This window comes from Montipora capricornis, chromosome 12 (genome assembly GCF_036669925.1).
Source record: "Montipora capricornis isolate CH-2021 chromosome 12, ASM3666992v2, whole genome shotgun sequence".
Lineage (NCBI taxonomy): Eukaryota > Metazoa > Cnidaria > Anthozoa > Scleractinia > Acroporidae > Montipora > Montipora capricornis.
In genome coordinates this window covers 41,325,797-41,345,944 of record NC_090894.1, presented here as the reverse complement: position 1 = coordinate 41,345,944, position 20,148 = coordinate 41,325,797, and the positions used below count along the sequence as shown (strand labels likewise).

Genomic DNA, 20,148 nt, shown 5'->3' with positions numbered 1-20,148 from the left:
TTTTTTCACAAATTATAAAATAGATGACGAATCCCAAAAACTCAAATTACTTGATCACCCAGAAATTTATTTGGAATATATAGCTGGCGGTTTTTTCCAGCTGCCACCTTCTATCTACATCCCTGATAAAGGTAATTTTTGCTCAGAATCATGTTGTTTATGTTGTAACGATAATTTTATCATTAAAAGAATAAAAATTATTCCACATTATATATAATGAAAGAAATGAAAGGGATTTTTTGGTTTTTTGTCGTGAATTTTTTTTCAATCTGAACATATTAAGCAAAATAATAAGTAATATAGTAACTGTGACATTATGTGCATGACACAATTCCTTCGTAATGTGACGTTCACACAGTGAAACAAGCAGGGGAAAATTTGGCATGGGCAAGCTTAGTACGTAACATTGGAAAAAAATTCAAGATGGCATCCAAATCGTTGTGCTTACAAGTGCTTATAACTCAAGCTGGCTCCCACTTGTGAAATAAGCACAAGGGTGAGATTAGCATAAGCACAAAAAAAGGAAAATTTCCTTTTCTTGCGCTTATGTTTGTGTAATGCTTATTTTACGCCCATTCCCACCCAATCTTTCTTATGTGTTTAAGCTTGTGGTTGTGCTTATCACACAAGTGGGATTCAAACAGGCTTATGCAACTAAAACTAAATTTTTGTATCTTGTCGCAAAATTGCATCTGAATGTTTTTTAATTTTGAGACTTGCAGTATCTGAAGTTTTATGAAGTGCTGTGATGTTGTTGGCATTGTAGACAATACAGTGTATCTCCTCACAATCCATGCATCTCTAGTCAGACTAGTCAGTTTTTAAATTTTGGTTTTTTTGTTGTTTTTCATTTTCTTTTTGTTTTTTCTATTCTCCAGTCATGGTCTGTTAAATAATATTATAAAGGTTTTGTCGCACCTGAAATTGACATTTTTTTAAAGAAGTTTTTTTTCATTTTGTACAATGTACCTAATGCACAGGGTTGTCACTAAGTTTTGAAGCAGGTGTAACACTCAAGATTTCACCCATAACATGTAAGGGCCGGAGCCCCTAGGGGGACTCCACCAGAAAATGCTTCAAATTAGACCCTTAGAAATGCATTTCCAGCCCTCTGAGGTTCAATCAACCAAAAAGTGATGAAAATAAACAGCGCAAAAAGATAAACTTGACATTGAATAAAGATATTTACTAACCATGTGGAAATGGTCATGCATCACAGAACTGTAAAAAATGGTCAGCAGAATCCCATTTATATCAAGTACGGTGCATTGATAATGATTTTGTTGCTGAAAATGGCGTTGGAATCCAACAATGATTGATCGGGGTGTTCTCCAAAGGTTTTTACTGAAAGTGTTGGGATTTTTACCAAAAACACGTCTTAAAATCAGGAAGACAGACTACTCAAGGCAGTAATAATTATTATATTTTCTTTAGAAGGTAAATGTTTATAAATAAATTCCAATTTGTTTTTCCCCATGAATATTCATTCTGCAGCAACCATCACTCGTAACGTTGACTGGGCTCAGCTGTAACAGGTGTTACGGATTACGGCCCCTTACTAATGGCAGCCCTGCCTAATGCATGGCTATAAGTTGCCCATATTTCCTTCAGAGCTAATCACCATCATGAACTTTGTACTTATGAAATAATGGCAAAATAATAAACTGGATATTTTTTTTACAGAACATGCCTGCTGATTTGAGGAAGAAAGCAGCTAGAGTGGTTGCATCAAAGTGTTCATTAGCAGCAAGGGTGGACAGCTTCCATGAGAATTCAGATACATCAATGGGACAACAACTGCGGGAGAGTATTGAAGGTAAATTTGACAAGTGGCTGGAGCCACCTCCTCTAAAAGAAGCCAAAGCACTTCCAAGACCAGATGATGCACCTAGAAAAAAGCGAGGTGGTCGAAGGGTGCGGAAAATGAAGGAGAAATTTGCCGTGACAGAGATGAGGAGGCAGGCAAACAGACTGGAGTTTGGACAAATCGGTGAAGATGTGTACCAGACAGATTTGGGTTTCTCTGTGGGTACAATGGGAAGAAAGGAGAACACAGGCCGTGTCCGAACACCTGCAGTTGACAAAAAGACTCAAGTCTCTATTTCCAAACGCTTGCAAGTGAGTATTATGTAGCATTGTCTTTTTGATTATCAAGGACGTGGTTAGGAAAATTTAGGGGGCTTGTTTTACAATAAACCAGTTGGGTTTTTGTTACACTGTAGTATTCATTTTGGATAAGTTCTGCTGTTTGTCCCATTTAGGAACCCAATTTTACAGTCATTGTCTTCCCTTTTAACTCCAAATTAATTTCCTTTATGCCAGTCAATTGTATGATGAATATTTGGGAGGCCATTTTAATTTGGAAGAAGTTAATCAGCAGTTAGAAGCAAAATCAAAGAGGCTGGAGAGGGTTGTTCCATGATAAGAAGCTTAGCAGTTTCCCTCTGTTGACATTTGAATTTCATATCCAATGTTCAGAATCAAACTTGTGTTCTGGCTGCATGTTTTGAGTCTCCCATTAGGGGTTTGGAAATGAAGAATTTAAATTTGTTGTGTTCTCATAGAAATCACAAAGAAAACGCTCATAAAACACTCATGTTGCCATAATTGTTCTTATAATTTGACACCCAAGTAATAAATATTGTTACCAGAAACCTCCTTAAACATGGTTGAAAAGTAAATACACTGTTTTCCCCGACCCATAATATTATATATATATATGTGTGTGTGTGTTTAGTATTTGCCAGCTGGGAGATCCTTATAGCGAAAAACTGTGACCGAGGTCAAAGTTTTTCGCTATACGGACCGATCCTTAGCTGGTAAATAACTTTTTTTTTCCTCTCTCTCTCCCTTACTCTCCGAAATCAATTTTTTTAATTGTTGACTTGCACTTGATAGCAAATGCACTATTAAAGTGACTTACAAACTGAACATTTCAAAGAGAAATATTTTTATTTGAATTCTATTTCCAAACCTCTTGCCTAACAAAAAATAATGTTTGTATGTAACAGATCTCCATTTAAAAATGTACTTCCCCATTTAAAAATGTACTTGAAATTTTGAGTATCTTAGTTCCTGAAGAAACCAATCAGATTGTAGATACATCTTAAGTGAGATCTTTGGGAACTTTGTCAACCAATCTGATTTGGTTTGTAATCCGAACCTTTTTTCACAGCAACTAAGTTCCTCAACAAACCAATGGCATGAAAGAAAATACACACGTTATTTCTTATTTTAGGTTCATCTGTTTTATTTAACTCGACACCCAAAAGGATAGACAACAACGGGTGATTCATTTCTAATTTCCTGAAAGCAACTGTTATAATTCACTATCAATATTGCATTTTTCTCCAATTAGGATTACAATGAAAGTACAGAAATATTTGTCTTTTTAAGCGAAGCGTGTACTTCTGTATAATTCATTTCTCTTTACTCAAAGTGTGTGGGATCGGCTTTGTACAAAGTACATTTTAAGCGAAAATTCTGGGCACGCTCGTTAAATTAAAAAAACGTACAAAATGTTTTAAAATATCTGATCGGTCCAATTTCATTAGCGCTGCTTTCGTGACCTCAGATCGTTGAACAAAGCGTCTGGCAACCGCAACTGAGATATCAAATATCAACATTTGGGAACTAAGTTCTCCATTAAACCAATGAGAAAGGAAATTATTTTTATCACTGACAAAGGATATTGACATGTCAGCAAAACAACTAAGTGGAATCGCGCTGTAGACGAATCGTTGACCAAGCGTAGATAAAAAGCCGGCAATTAACCGCCCGTGTTCATTTCGAGGCGATAACCGATCGAATATCCTTCTGTTGTTCATAAATTCATCCGCTAAAAATATTAAATCAAATAACAGAAATGAAGTTTTATAAAATATTAATATTTTGTTTCAAACAGCGTTCATGTTTCCATGCACTTTCGATTCTCAACGATGCGATAAGCGAACCGTAAGTTGTTTACAAATGAGCGAGCTAAGCAGTGAAAAAGAAGACTGTGTCAACCAATCAGATTTGGTTTGTAATCCAAACCTTTTTTGACAGCAACTAAGTTCCTCAACAAACCAATGGCATGAAAGAAACTCCACAAAGTTATTTATAAAATTTAGGTTCGTCTGCTTTATTGAACTCGACACGAAAGTTAATTTCCTGTACTGCACTATCATTTGTCTTAAATTATGATTCCAATGGCGGATGAAAGTACATTTTATATGTTATCGAACCGTGCACATCTGTACGTTTTATTTCACTATTCAAAAATTACGGCGGGATGGGCTTTTAAAAAAATACATTTTATGCGAAAATTCGGGGCACGCACGTTAAATAAAAAACGTTCGAAATGTTTTGAAATTCTCATCGGCCCAATTTCATTAGCGCTGCTTTCGTGACCCCGGATCGTTGGGCAAAGCGTCTGGCAAGCGCAACTGAGATATCATTTGGGAACTAAATTCTTCATTGAACCAATGGGAAAGGAAATTACATGTCAGAAAAACTCGTAGACGAATCGTTGACCAAGCGTAAATAAAAGGCCGCCTATTAATCGCCCCTGATGCGGTGCTCGTTTCTTTTCGAGGCGATATAAACCGATCGAATATTCTGTTATTCATATCTCCAGCTAAGAAAAATATTAAATTAAGAAACAGAAATGAAGTTTTATAAAACATGTTAAAAAAAAAAAAAACAGCTGAATGCTTTGGTTGTCCCAGTCGAGTTTGTAAGTGACAGTGGCACTGCAGGGACATACGAAATGTGACCCCGACTGCAGGACATTGGCATTTAACCTTTCATCCCTTCACACTGGATTCTCGCTAAAACCGGTCAATAATGTGAATTCCAACAATGGCGTTACAAATGCAAGATTTTTGTATACAGTCTATCATGTATACTAAAAGGTGAAGCAAAATATTCTTACTAAGAGAAACCGAATTTATACCGTCACTTGCAAGATGAAGTAATTACTTGAAATCAACAAGCTAAATTACATTCTAAAAAAAACAGTGCTCACCATTGAGATCAGATTGTTGCCTTTCGAATGCTTTTTACTTAACATGACAACACACAACATAATACTGTATTCAGGAAATGCATGAAGAAAAATGAACAACGACACCTCCTGAAAGGGGAAATCGTGAGGTTATCCTTACGTAAAAACAATTTTCCCAACTAACAATTTAAAAAAATCTAAGAATTAAACGTTCACTTTTACAACTTAATTAAAGATATGTAGATTGCAAATCACTTACCTTGCCAATTTCGTCTTGACTCATTGAAACTGACGATTTTCCATGGGGTATTCCACGCCAAACTCTTCCTTTTGACAGAATTTAAACGGTACATCCAGTTTCCAATTTTTCAAGTCAAGGGGTCGTTTCCCTCCTTGAAGACACCATCGGCGAGAGCTTTACTCGCTTCGCGCCATTTTGTCATTTTTGGCGGGGAAGCGATGAGCATTGGCGGCTGTGTTGCCTAAAATACATTCTCCAGCGACATCAGTCCAGATTTACAGTCTTAACCACGCAAACATGCCAACAGATCAGAGTAATTGAAAACAGAGTATAGCTCCCAAGATGTCTTTTTTAATCATGTCAGTTCTTTGTGAGAATTCTCTCTTTGCTCGAAAGCGAAAAGAAAGAACTCATGAGACTTCCTATTGTTATCGGTTATGTATTGTTTGTTGTAATCCCAAGTGGCATAACTGCTAGTTGATAGGCCAAACCGGTAACTAGTTTCAAGATTGCACGAACCATTAAGTGGCACGTGTAACACAATGTCAAACCGATTACTTTATGTTGACATACAAGACAAACACCAGTGAACATTCCGTTTGTGCAATGCTTTTCAGACCGGTAGTGCACTGTCGTAAGAAGCGTTACGTCTATTTGGGCGTAAGGTTTAGAGGATCTTTCAGAGACCAATTATTTTCAGTCACGGAAATAACAAAAATCCTTGAGTAGAATTATACGATTCCCCTCACCCCATTAAAAAAATTAATGCTTCTGGTGTGAGGGAAACATACCAGCACCAAAGGATGAGGGATGTACGCCTCAGGAAAGTCCTGTTACTGCCACACCTACGGAGGACCTCTAATGATACACTGTTGTGATGATTTAGGTGATGCAGTTTTTCAAGAAAGATCTAAGTCTTTTTACTCGGAGACTACAATTCCCCTCGCTGAGAACAACAGCAGAAGTCAGTTTCAAAGCAGCAAATTAAGTACAACACGAATATTCGGACAAAGCTTAAGGTTTTGCGAGTTCCAAACTGGGTTACGAGCCCTGCTGGAGTAGCGACGTAGATGCGTTAGTCATTCTATATCACGTCTCCAGTAAAAGGTGACTTGGGCAGAGTTCCTCGGCCTTTCGTACGACAGTAGCTAACTTACCGCAATCTGGTTTTCTTTTCTGGCAATTAATTTCAACAGCTTCTCTGTCCTCATGCCATACTCCTCATCTTCTTCAGAATCTGGGTTAGCTTGTTGGAATTTAAAATCAAATCAATCAAATGATCCTCATGCTTTGCCGTAATCCTCTGCAAAGAGGGACTCCCCGTAGCGCTGCTCTCTTTTTTTCTGCCTCTCTGTCCGCCATGCCTTCCCACCATTCTATTTGAGCCGTTGTCATCCTTATACGGAGTTTTTCCACGGGATCTTTGATTTCTTTTACTCTGGGACATTTCGCGGGTTTACTTGGCGGTATTTGCCTAAGTATGATGATCGACCCCTCCATAGGAAGCCATTTCTTCCTGGCTGACTTCGCCCACGACCTGTAGGACATCTCCGCCTCACCGTTCTCGTTACGTTGGAAACGAAAACCGTGTGGATTACAGTGGTGCGGCTGGAGAGTCGCTACGCAAGGTCGAAGCCAAGACTTAATAACGTAGATGTTTTCGATAGTACATGCAACAGGACTTATCACTCACATGGCGAGGGGAAAATGAGAAAGGAATTATCTGCACGGGAAATAGAGAAATCCGCTGAAACGAGAGAAACAGTTAAGTGCCTCAGTCTTTTTGCTTTCATCAATGTGCAACTGCCGCTGTTCTAGGAAGCGGTAGTAAGTCCATTTATTTAGTGGATGACAAACAATTTGACTTATCCACGGAAAAATATATGGCCAGCGTCGTTGCACGGTTTATGTATAAAAACCCGTTTGATAAGACGTCATCACATTAATGGAGAAAGTCTCTTGATTCAAATCAATTTTATTTTTAGAATTTAACCAAGTTTTTTATCTTTATTCTCTACTACTAAATAGATATCAGAAGAGTGGGTCGCTGTAAGGTTTGGCAGAGACCTAAAATACGTTTGTCGTTTGGTGAGAGAGGATGCTCGGAATATTACTGTAACATTTTTAGAGAGAAGGGCAGGTGGTTGTTTTTAACTGAGAAGAAACCAAGGAGTAAGTACAGAAACGGCTGTTTTTTTTGCCTGATGTGGCGGTGATATGGAAAGGGATCGGTGGCTTTGAGATTCCGGGGGAAAGTGAGTCACGAAAACAACACGCGAACCTTTAAAGGGAAAAGGTAGAGTCCTAGCTTATAGAAATACCCGAGTTCGAAGGTTTCCTAAAAGCCTTCTGGCATCTATGAACTCTAGTTTTTTTCTCGCTCTAGCCTCGTTAACGTCACGTTAACCAAGAAAAAAATTCAAACTTACCGGCGCAAGTCAAAGTTTTATTTAGTTTTGTAATCTCGCCCACTAAAATAGAACTGTCGTGTTGAAAGAGAATTCCAGGCAAGAGAAATAAAAATTAATGTAATAATGCAGAGCAATGAGATTGGATGCAGCTCAACAAACAGTTAAAAATAACATATTTTAATCTGATTTTATTTCCAGGTGCAAAGATATTGGCAAACTGATGAGAGCTCTCTGAGCTTTCTGAAGGGTTGGCCAAGCAGGTGCGGATAACATCCTTTTGGCTGATCTAAAGACACTTCAGTCCTAAGAAAGAGATCTCTGCCATGAAGAGATTTACTCCACACTTCAAGGAAATGGGATGGCTAAACGACACGGTGAAGTATTCAAAGATAACTTTTTCAGTTCAATGATTGCAAAGCCAGCGGATAACAAACGAACGGCGACGTTGGAGCCTTTCCCGAATAGAAGTCGTTCTGCTTACTCTTTGAAAGATATTAAGAGCGGTTGCCTTTCCGAGTATACAGCAAACCTACTTATCGTTGTCAATAAGATTCCTTTGGTCAAAGCTAAGCCCAACAAGTTGTGGGAGGGTCACGGTACCTATTGCAGCGTTCCTGGTTGCAAAAATCGAGGACTGGCAAGGTCTCTTGTGCCTGCCATCAGTCTTGCTACACGTCCTAACGATAGGGTTAGAGGCAAAATCTTAACTTCCTATTGTTTACAACAATACAGATAATAAATGCAAGCATAAAGCTGATGGAGACGTCTAGAACGAAAAAGGTAAGGCATAAAAATTATATCAGTTCCAACAATTCAATGAAATGAGCCTGTGGACCACATTCTCTCAGCAACCGCGCAAAAGAAAAATAATCATAATAAATAAATAAGTAAAACAACAAAAAGTAAATTTCAAGCATGTGCCCCCTCCACAATTTGGCTCACGTATTCGTTTTCAGCCCCCCCCCCCCCCCCCCAATTCAAGAACTTTCTGCGCAGGCCCTGTCTGCCGAGCGATGGAGTAACAATAAAGTCAACTTTTCAAAATAATCTGAAAGTACTTGCGGCCGAACCATTCGTGATAGATAAAATAAAGAGAACAGAGAACCCATCGGAATTAAAATCATGAAGTGGATGAGAAAGGTGGATAATGTGTTCACTTATGTCCAGGTTTGCACGCAGCTGCAAGAATTGCGACTCTTGTTGGCAACTAGTGTTCCCTAGCTTTTCCGTTTTCTGCGATTTTTCGCAAAATTCGCAATTTTTGAAAAATCGTTAGAATTGCAAAAATCGTCAGTCTTGTCCGCGTCTAATGTTCTCTAGCTTTCAGTGTTCTGCGATTTTTGCGAGTTTTTCGCAAAATTCGCAATTTTTGCAAAAATCGCTAAAATCGAAAAAAATCGCCAATCTTGTCCGCGGCTAATGTTCTCTAGCTTTTCAGTGTTCTGCGATTTTTCGCAAAATTCGTAATTTTTGCAAAAATCGCTAAATTCGAAAAAAATCGCCAGTCTTGTCCGCGTCTAATGTTCTCTAGCTTTTCAGTGTTCTGCGATTTTTCGCAAAATTCGTAATTTTTGCAAAAATCGCTAAAATCGAAAAAAATCGCCAGTCTTGTCCGCGTCTAATGTTCTCTAGCTTTTCAGTGTTCTGCGATTTTTGCGATTTTTCGCAAAATTCGCAATTTTTGCAAAAATCGCTAAAATCGAAAAAAATCGCCAATCTTGTCTGCGGCTAATGTTCTCTAGCTTTTCAGTGTTCTGCGATTTTTCGCAAAATTCGTAATTTTTGCAAAAATCGCTAAAATCGAAAAAAATCGCCAGTCTTGTCCGCGTCTAATGTTCTCTAGCTTTTCAGTGTTCTGCGATTTTTGCGATTTTTCGCAAAATTCGCAATTTTTGCAAAAATCGCTAAAATCGAAAAAAAATCGCCAGTCTTGTCCGCGTCTAATGTTTCCGACCTTTTCTGTGTTCTGCGATTCTTGCGATTTTTCACAAAATTCGCAATTTTTGCTAAAATCACGGCATCGCGAAATGCAGCGTCCCACTGTCAGCGAAAATAATTTCGACAATTAGTAAGAATCAGTTACAAATATTCGCAATAATTCTCGGGAAAAAAAGGAACACTAGAAAGGAAGCTGAACTGACTTTCCGCTCATGAATATATACGTATTTGACTAGCTCTTTTAAAGTCATTTGACATAGACTTTTTTTTTTTAACTAAAGGTGGAGAACCATTTTTTAGCTGTATGAGGTGAATTGAACATTGAATTTGACCGAACGACAGGAAAATAATGGCGGCAAATACGATGGAGGTTTCCTATTGGAAAACAACCAGGGCGCAAACACCTCAGCAACCGGACGCAAGAAGCTGTGGCTTGTATGAGATTAAGGTGGCGTCAACTCTTTGCTGTTATTGAAGGTTTGATATAGGTTTCGTTAAATGTGTTTTTAGGTGGGAGAATGTGTAACAGAAGGAAAAAAGTCTAATTTCTCACAGGTATGTACTGTTAAGAAATCTTATCATTCGTTCTCTCAGTTTATCTTTCCTTTCTGCGATTTTTTTCCGGATAACCGTGTATTCAAATTTATAAGAGGAAAGCTTAGTAGAAATTTTCTTCGTCCGTCACAGGCCACAGTTACTGAATAACAGCAGTGCTATCCTGTGAAAACAATAGTTTTGTGGACACAGGTAGATAGCATCGTTCACGTTGCAAATTCCTCCTATTAACTTTTCAACAAATGTCAAATAGCCCTCTGAAAAGAAGCTTGCTCGCCGAATTGTCGAGGATACCCCTCAGTTTGTTTGCATATCACTACGGCGCATTTGTGTCTCCCTCGTTTCTCACGGTAAAAGCGAGACTGGCTTTTCGGGCCAATTTGGGCTAGTGATAACACACAAAAATGGTTTGCACTGTGTTGCCCATGTCGTGCTTACAATAAACACTTTTTCATTGAGGTAGCCCTTATTGGCTATTAGAGCGGATCTTATCTCGATCCCTTTATGTAATATCTTCAACAAGTCTTTAAGTTCGGGTTCTTTTCCTGGTGACTGGAAATGCGCTAGAGTGACTCCATTGTTTAAACAAGGTGAGCGAACTGATGTGAATAATTATCGGCCAATCTCTGTTATCTCAGTAATAGCTAAGGTGTTCGAGAGAATAGTGTATAATCAATTATATGGTTTTTTGGCTAATGAAGAGATAATCACAAAACAACAATCAGGTTTTCGCTCCTTGCATCCGACTGTCACTGCTCTCTTAGAAGCGACTGACAGCTGGGCTTTCAATATAGATTGCGGTAATGTAAATGCAGTGGTTTTCCTGGACTTCAAAAAAGCATTTGATACTGTTGATCACGATGTTCTTTTAGCTAAACTTAGTCTGTACGGAATACAAGATTCTGCTTACGATTGGTTTAAGTCGTATCTAAATAACCGCACCCAGAAATGTGTCGTCAATGGTTCGCTCTCCAAAGTCTGTTCTCTGGGCTGTGGGGTCACTGAGGGAACTATCCTAGGCCCTCTTCTATTCTTGATCTACATCAATGATTTGCCAAATTGTTAATCGTTCTGCCAACCTAGGATGTATGCAGGCGACACCCACATAACACATTCTAGCGCAGACTTACACTCAGTGCAGTCTAGTCTGAATCGTGATTTAAGTAACATCCACAATTGGCTTCTCTGCAACAAACTTACCCTAAATACGACTAAAACCGAGTTTATGTTAATTGGTTCTAGACGAAAACTGAGTACATTATCTGAATCCCTTGAACTTTTGATAGATAATGTTCCTATAAAACAAGTTTCTACTACTAAATCACTTGGGATTCTTATTGATGATAACATGGCATGGCATAGTCACATGACACACTATCCAAAAAGATTGCCTCCGGCATTGGGGCCATAAAGCGAATTTAACCTTTTGTCTCGCCAGAAATACTGCAGTACATCTACAATGCCTTGGTACAACCCCATTTCGATTATTGTAGTATTGTCTGGGGGAATTGCGGCAAAGCGCTTTTACAAAAATTACAAAAAACTGCAGAATCGTGCTGCTCGCATTTTGACCTCCTCCTCCTATGATGCTGACGCTAGGTACTTGTTACAACAACTTTGGTTGGAAAGACCTTATTGCCCAGTGTCAAACTCAGCTAGGTTTAATGGTGTTCAAAGCTCTTAATGATCTGGTGCCTGACTACTTATCCTCTATGTTTACTGAGCGCAGTACGCCAGGCTATGTCTTAAGGGACTGCAAACAAATTAAATGACCCTTTACCAAGAACTAACTACCTAAAAAAGAGCTTTAGTTGTAGAGGTGCAACTCTCTGGAACAGTCTACCTTGCAGTCCTAGCCAAGTGAAATCAAATGAAGTGATTTACCAGTTTGTTTTGCTGTCAAATTGAAGGCGGTGTGCTTACAATATATGTCACGCATCGAACCCAGTCTGCTACTTAAGCAAATTATTACATGAAAGATGAAAAATGCCACTCATGGACATGTATTTTTTAGTAGCGTGGTTTGTGAAATGCTGTTAGTATCCCCCGTGGGAAAGGCCGCTTTTTTCTCAAAAAATAAAAAGTAAACCGGAACATTCCTACACTTCTCACCGACCTACGTGGTGGCGCAACTCACCAATTTCGCAAAGCTTGAGAGTGGAGTGATCCTAGGATCAGTTGCATGGGAGGAATAGCACCGGGCCCAAACCCATTACACGCTGCCGCGTATTTGATGCAAACCTTGGAACCCTCAAAAGAGGCCTCTTACCGATCTTATATCGTTTCTTTCTCACAAAATCTATTTATATAAAACCACTAGTGGTTTGCCAAGATTGTGGTAATAACTGATTGTCCACAAGCAACTGCGCATGCCCCATTTTGCTTTCTTAATCTGTATTACAATTTCTTGGGTCGGGAAGACCTTTGCTGGATAACTTATGCACAAGTTCCTTTGTAGTCTCTTCGCGTGCTCTATTCTCTTCTGTACAGTGAAAAGCGAGGATTTCGCGAAGCATAAAACCTTGCAATGACCATTGACCTTTCTAGTCTTGAAACTGACATGTTTAAAGAAAGGCGAGCTTCATAGAATATTCACGGTTAAGTGACTTTTCGGTCCTGAAAAGTTCTCAACGCTTTTGAGAATTTTTAGAAACGCAGAGCAATTTCGAAACAGTAAATCTCCACTCGGCTTCTAATCTCTTGAATATAATATCTTGTTTCCTATTAATTCAGGAAGAAGTCAACAGCATGCCCTTGGAAGAAGCTATGAATTTGTTGAAAAATTGACGCTGATTCAGACTATCCTTGAGGCGGCTCTCAAGCACAAGCCCGGTTTTTATTTGTATAACTATCGCAGATCTGTACCTCTAAAAACATAATGATAATGCACTGTTAAAGAACAACACCAAGGAAGACAAGTAAGAGCTGAACATATTGTAAGCGATCCCAGCATTATACCTGTACCAATAATTATAGGTGAAAAATTAGATTATAGCTTGTGAACATATGTCTCTGTCACTAGATCATCACAACTGTGTAAATTTGCATCATTAGAGATCCTTCGCAGGTGTGGCAGTAGTAACAGGGTATTTTCTTCTGGTTCTTCTTCATCGCTAGCCTGTGGGCAGACGTCTCCTATTTCCGAGTGCAACAAAGGAAATAGGAGACGTCTACACGCAGGATACTTCATCGCTTTCAAACAAAATATCAACGTTGTAATCTCGACGCGAGATAATGCTATTACCACACGACGGCAACTTATTGTCAAACACCCATGATATTTTCATCGTCATTGACCAATGTGCTTTCTAGTTGTGTTACTGAGATCAGGTCCTGCCTAAGATGAAGTCCTCGTCACTTTCCAAAACAACCTTGGCGTCAACATCGTTATCATCGCTTACAAAAGTAACACCAACGTTATTCGACACTTTGAATGTTTCCATTGACATAGTCATCTCTTTTCTTTTCGATGTATAGTAACGTATATTTTGAAGATCTTAAGCAACTGTAGATAGAGCGCCCCTTCCCCCACGTTTCCCCATACCCCGGTAATTCTGCCGCTCTGCCGTCTGCATCCTGAGGCATACATCCCTCATCTTCTGGTGCTGGTATGTGTTTTCCTCACACCAGAAGCATTAATTTGTTTTCATGGAGTAAGGGAAATCGTATAATTCTACTCAAGGTTGTTTTGTTATTTCCGTGGCTGAAAAGTATTGGTGTCTGAAAGACCCTCAAAAATTTATGCCAAAAAAGACGTAAAACGTTTTAAAAGTTGAACCAATTCTAATTCCTTCTACGACAGTGCACTACCGGTCTGAAAAGCATTGCACAAACGGAATGTTCACTGGTGTTTGTCTTGTATGTCAACATAAAGTAATCGGTTTGACATTGTGTTACACGTGCCACTTAATGGTTAGTGCAATCTTGAAACTAGTTACCGGTTTGGCCTATCAACTAGCAGTTATGCCACTTGGGATTACAACAAACAATACATAACCGATAACAATAGGAAGTCTCATGAGTTCTTTCTTTTCGCTTTCGAGCAAAGAGAGAATTCTCACAAAGAACTGACAGGATTGAAAAAGACATCTTGGGAGCTATACTCTGTTTTCAATTACTCTGATCTGTTGGCATGTTTGCGTGGTTAAGACTGTAAATCTGGACTGATCTCGATGGAGAATGTATTTTAGGCAACACAGCCGCTAATGCTCATCGCTTCCCCGCCAAAAATGACAAAATGGCGCGAAGCGAGTAAAGCTCTTGCCGATGTGTCTTCAAGGAGGGAAACGACCCCTTGACTTGAAAAATTGGAAACTGGATGTACCGTTTAAATTCTGTCAAAAGGAAGAGTTTGGCGTGGAATACCCCATGGAAAATCGTCAGTTTCAATGAGTCAAGACGAAATTGGCAAGGTAAGTGATTTGCAATCTACATATCTTTAATTAAGTTGTAAAAGTGAATGTTTAATTCTTAGATTTTTTTAAATTGTTAGTTGGGAAAATTGTTTTTACGTAAGGATAACCTCACGATTTCCCCTTTCGGGAGGTGTCGTTGTTCATTTTTCTTCATGCATTTCCTGAATACAGTATTATGTTGTGTGTTGTCATGTTAAGTAAAAAGCATTCGAAAGGCAACAATCTGATATCAATGGTGAGCACTGTTTTTTTTAGAATGTGATTTAGCTTGTTGATTTCAAGTAATTACTTCATCTTGCAAGTGACGGTATAAATTCGGTTTCTCTTAGTAAGAATATTTTGCTTCATCTTTTAGTATACATGATACACTGTATACAAAAATCTTGCATTTGTAACGTCATTGTTGCAATTCACATTATTGACCGGTTTTAGCGAGAATCCAGTGTGAAGGGATGAAAGGTTAAATACCAATGTCCTGCAGTCTGGCTCGCATTTCGTATGTCCCTGCAATGCCGCTGTCACATACAAACTCAACTGGGACAAGCAAAGCCTTCAGCTTTTTTTTTTTTTTTTTTTTAACATATTTTATAAAACTTCATTTCTGTTTCTTGATTAAATATTTTTCTTAGCTGGAGATATGAATAACAGAATATTCGATCGGTTTATATCGCCTCGAAAAGAAACGAGCACCGCATCAGGGGCGATTAATAGGCGGCCTTTTATTTACGCTTGGTCAACGATTCGTCTACGAGTTTTTCTGACATGTAATTTCCTTTCTCATTGGTTCAATGAAGAATTTAGTTCCCAAATGATATCTCAGTTGCGCTTGCCAGACGCCTTGCCCAACGATCCGGGGTCACGAAAGCAGCGCTAATGAAATTGGGCCGATGAGAATTTCAAAACATTTTGTACGTCTTTTATTTAACGTGCGTGCCCTGAATTTTTGCATAAAATGTATATTTTAAAAGCCCATCCCGCCGTAATTTTTGAATAGAGTGAAATAAAACGTATAAATGTGCACGGTTCGATAACATGTAAAATGTACTTTCAGCCGCCATTGGAATCATAATTTAAGAAAAATGATAGTGCAGTACAGGAAATTAACTTTCGTGTCGAGTTCAATAAAGCAGACGAACCTAAATGTTATAAATAACTTTGTGCAGTTTCTTTCATGCCATTGGTTTGTTGAGGAACTTAGTTGCTGTCAAAAAAGGTTCGGATTACAAACCAAATCTGATTGGTTGACACAGTAACCTAGTTCCCGAATATCTCAATAAAAGGTCAAATGCTAATGTCCTTTTCATATGCCCCTGTAGTGTCAACTATCACATACAGTCTCAACCGCGACAACCAATGCAAATTTAAAAGTCTTCTTTTTCACTACTTCGCTCGCTCATTTGTAAGGTTCGCTTATCGCATCGTTTAGAATCAAAAGTGCATGGAAACATGAACGCTGTTTGAAACAAAATATTAATATTTTATAAAACTTCATTTCTGTTATTTGATTTAATATTTTTAGCGGATGAAGATATGAACAACAGAAGGATGTTCGATCGGTTATCGCCTCGAAAAGAAATGAACACGGGCGGTTAATTGGCGGCTTTTTATCTACGCTTGGTCAACGATTCGTCTACAGCGCGATTCCACTGAATTGTTTTGCCACATGTCAGTGATAAAAATAATTTCCTTTCTCATTGGTTCAATGGAGAACTTAGTTCCCAAATGTTGATATTTGATATCTCAGTTGGGGTTGCCAGAGGTTTTGTTCAACGATCTGAGGTCACGAAAGCAGCGCTAATGAAATTGGGCCGATCAGATATTTTAAAACATTTTGTACGTTTTTTTAATTTAACGAGCGTGCCCAGAATTGTCGCCTAAAATGTACTTTGTACAAAGCCGATCCCACACACTTTGAGTAAAGAGAAATGAAATATACAGAAGTACACCCTTCGCTTAAAAAGACAAATATTCCTGTACTTTCATTGTAATCCTAATTGGAGAAAAATGCAATATTGATAGTGAAATATAACAGTTGCTTTCAGGAAATTAGAAATGAATCACCCGTTGTTGTCTATCCTTTTGGGTGTCGAGTTAAATAAAACAGATGAACCTAAATTTAGAAATAACGTGTGTATTTTCTTTCATGCCATTGGTTTGTTGAGGAACTTATTTGCTAGCAAAAAAGGTTCGGATTACAAATCAAATCTGATTGGTTGACACAGTAACTTAGTTCCCAAAGATCTCACCTAAGATGTATCTACAATCTGATTGGTTTCTTCAGGAACTAAGATACTCAAAATTTCAAGTACATTTTTAAATGGGGAAGTACATTTTTAAATGGAGATCTGTTATGTAAAGGGAGTCATCACACAAGCTCACGTAACTAAGGCTAGGATTCCGCCCTCCGTGAGCGGGCTGGATGAGAAAATCCGCCTGCTCCCAGAACCAGTCAGATTGCAAGATTTGTTGAATTCCGGCCACTCATGCACTGAGAAAAAAATAAAAAATAAAAACACTTCCTCTAAAAAGCCAAGACAAGTGGATGAAAGATATAGTAACAGCCGAAACCACAACAGTTAATTGGGAAAAAACCTATTTACTGGCTTTTAAATGCACCAAAGAAACAAAACTTAGAGAATTTCAATTCAAACTTCTTCATCGAAGAATCGCGACTAACGATTATCTTTACAAAATAGGATTGAAACAGTCTGATCTTTGTACTTTCTGCGGAGAAGAAACTGAAAATCTAACTCATTTATTCCTGAGGTGTAAATACTCAAAATCCTTTTGGGAAGATTTTTCTCAATGGTTAGCACACAACACTTCCAACACGGAAGGATTCGTCCCCACAGAGGGCACACTTCTTGGTATAGTTACTGAATCAAAAAATTTACTACTACACCATCTGATACTTCTTGCCAGACATCATATTTACACCTGTAAACTGAAAGAAACACGACCAAGTTTTGAAATGTATAAACAGCTTGTTTACAACACTTTACAAATCGAAAACAAAATTGCGATAGTTAATAACTCCATGCATGTTTTCAAAAAGAAATGGTCCTGTTTTAAAAACATAAATTTTTCATCAATAAATACAGATTGAGTGATGCGAGGCGTGGGCGAGAACCTGCAGTTGTGTTTGTGATTGCGTTGTTTACTAAGTTGTCAAGTCAAGAATAACAAAAATGGGTGCTGTCACCTAATCTGTCGTAGTGTAATCACTGCATTGTAAGTAGTGTAAAAATTGTTTTGCAAGTAACTTAAGTATCATATTGGTAAGTACAGTGGTGAAAATATTGTTTTGTAAATAGCGCAAGTACTCTAATGTAAATAATGTAAGTACAGTCGTGTAAGTAGAGGAAGCGATTTGTAAGTAAAAAAACAAAAATTATTAATACAAAAAATTATAATGCTAGTATTGTAAGTAGTGTAAGTGTTTGTCCTGCTTGCTTGTATAAATACTGTAAGTATGAGCAGTGCAACATATATGTATGTAAGTATAATATTAGTATTGTAAGTAGTGTAAGTGTTCGTCCTGTAAATATTATTTATAAATAAATAAATTAAAAAAAAAAACAAAAAAAAAAACAAAAAAAAAAAAAACAAATGGTTCTTTTGATAAAGAACAATGGATATCCAGTTTATTGAAGCGTGACGTAGCCCCTAGACTTAACAACTTACATTTTTTTATGAAAAGAACCCTGGCAAACATAATCCAGTATGAGTTAGCAACTTTCTGCATATGCCATCTCCAAACTAAAAAAACTGGCCAGTTTTTTCAAGTTTCAATCCATTTCCATCCTCTCCATCCATGGATGCAAATAACAAAGAATACATGTAGCTTCAGTGCACTTCAGTTCTTATTGGCAACAAAACTACACCATTAGTTTTTTGGTTTGATTGATGCAAAGACATAATTATTTTAATGTTTTGAAGTTTGACTGAAATAGCATGACACTGTCCTTTAATATTGCATTTTTTCTCCTTCTAACTCCTGCTTTACATCTTTGTTTTTGCAGAGGAGTCTACAGCAGTCTCAAGTCATGGGAGGTCAAACAACAGTACGCAGAGCTGTATCTGGAACAGCATCCAGTGTGGCCTTCACTCCTCTTCAAGGACTGGAAATTGTCAGCCCTCAAGCTGTGGAGAAGAAAGTTGAAAATGCCAAATATTTCTCAAGCACGGCTGGCTTTCTCAAAGTGAAGAAATAATAATTATAAATGTTCTTGTGTGAATAGTTCATGTACTGTATAGTGTAATTAGAATAGAACATAATGTTTCTCCTCTTCCTTAAGTGGGGGGTTTGGAAACTAGGTTACGTAAGTTTAAGGGATTAAAGAATCTGCAGAGAAGAAGCGTAGAACATGGACCGAATGCATAAATGGCGGCCAACAAATGTATTCTTTTGTTTATGTGCTAATTAGACTCAGTAGCCTCGCTTTTGAACGACATTTCTATTGTATTTTGTCCATGCAACAAGGCTAGTGAGGCTAATTGGCACACAAACAAAAGAATATAATTTTTTTTGACCGCCATTTATGAATTCGGTCTATGGATTTACCCTTTTTTATTTACTAGTTAGTTATATCAATCACAAGTACTGTTGTTTGATGGTTGGCTGCTTGCCTTCATTTAAATTGATGATTCCAGCTGCAAGTTCACAAAATGATGTTGCTTGTTTATACTTTCAGAACATAATTATTCAAGCTTTTTTCCCTGAAATTTCACTCTTCACATGGCATAATAGAGAAAAAAAAGTGGCTTTTTAAAGTTGTTCCATTGCAGACAATCATAATCAGAGCCATAGGTTTATTCCTATTCATTCCAGACTTACACAGTTTGTGGGCCTTTTTGAAAGATTGGATTATCTAGAAAACAAGCAAAATATTATGTTTACTGTACCTTTCAAATAGCATGTGTGGTGCTATGATTGAGCAATTTTGTGCCTGCATTCCATAGTATAGCCCCCAGAAGATGTAATTTGTTTTTGTTACTGTTTATTAGATATACCGGTACATGTATACACACTTAGAGTACCGGTAGTAAGTATCTTTCAAAACTCGTTAATAATTCATTAGTGGAACATATTAACAGGTCACTGATAGAAAGTTGTGTACAGGAAATTAATCTGCTAAAAAGCTCCTCACTAATATAAAGGAATACAGCTTGTGTTTCTTGTGTGATAATGTTCTCCTCTCACAATAGACCTCTTTGCAGTTGCGTCCTTAGTTACCTGGCCATTAAATGATACAGGTCTCACTGCTTTTCTTATGTAAATTCTTACACAAAAACATCATTAACATAAGAAAAGTTGGGAGGTCTGTATCATAAGGGCCGATTTACACGATACGATTTTGTCGCATGCGACAAGCTCACGACAGGCCTACGAAATGACTTACGATTGTCGCAGCGTTTTAAAACATGTTAGTAAAAAGCTACGACATTTTTTCTGACGTACACAACAATCGTAAATCATGTCGTGGGCCTGTCGTAAGCCGTTGTTGCATGCGACAAAAATCGAACCGTGTAAATCGGCCCTTACGCCTCTCAGTAATGATTGGATCGTCTGCAAATCTTATATCATGGGAATCTATTTAA

General features: G+C 38.0%; 1 protein-coding gene across 1 annotated transcript in view; it reads left to right on the top strand.

The window, feature by feature from the left end:
• Nucleotides 1-19,721, top strand: part of LOC138027785 (U4/U6 small nuclear ribonucleoprotein Prp31-like) — a 24,500-nt gene extending 4,779 nt beyond the window's left edge. Inside the window, exons 2-3 of the mRNA XM_068875399.1 lie at nucleotides 1,684-2,118; nucleotides 18,570-19,721. Of these exons, the coding sequence (XP_068731500.1) occupies nucleotides 1,684-2,118; nucleotides 18,570-18,761 (627 nt within the window). The 3' untranslated portion in view covers nucleotides 18,762-19,721. The remainder of the gene's footprint in view (nucleotides 1-1,683; nucleotides 2,119-18,569) is intronic.
• Nucleotides 19,722-20,148: the final 427 nt, after the last annotated feature.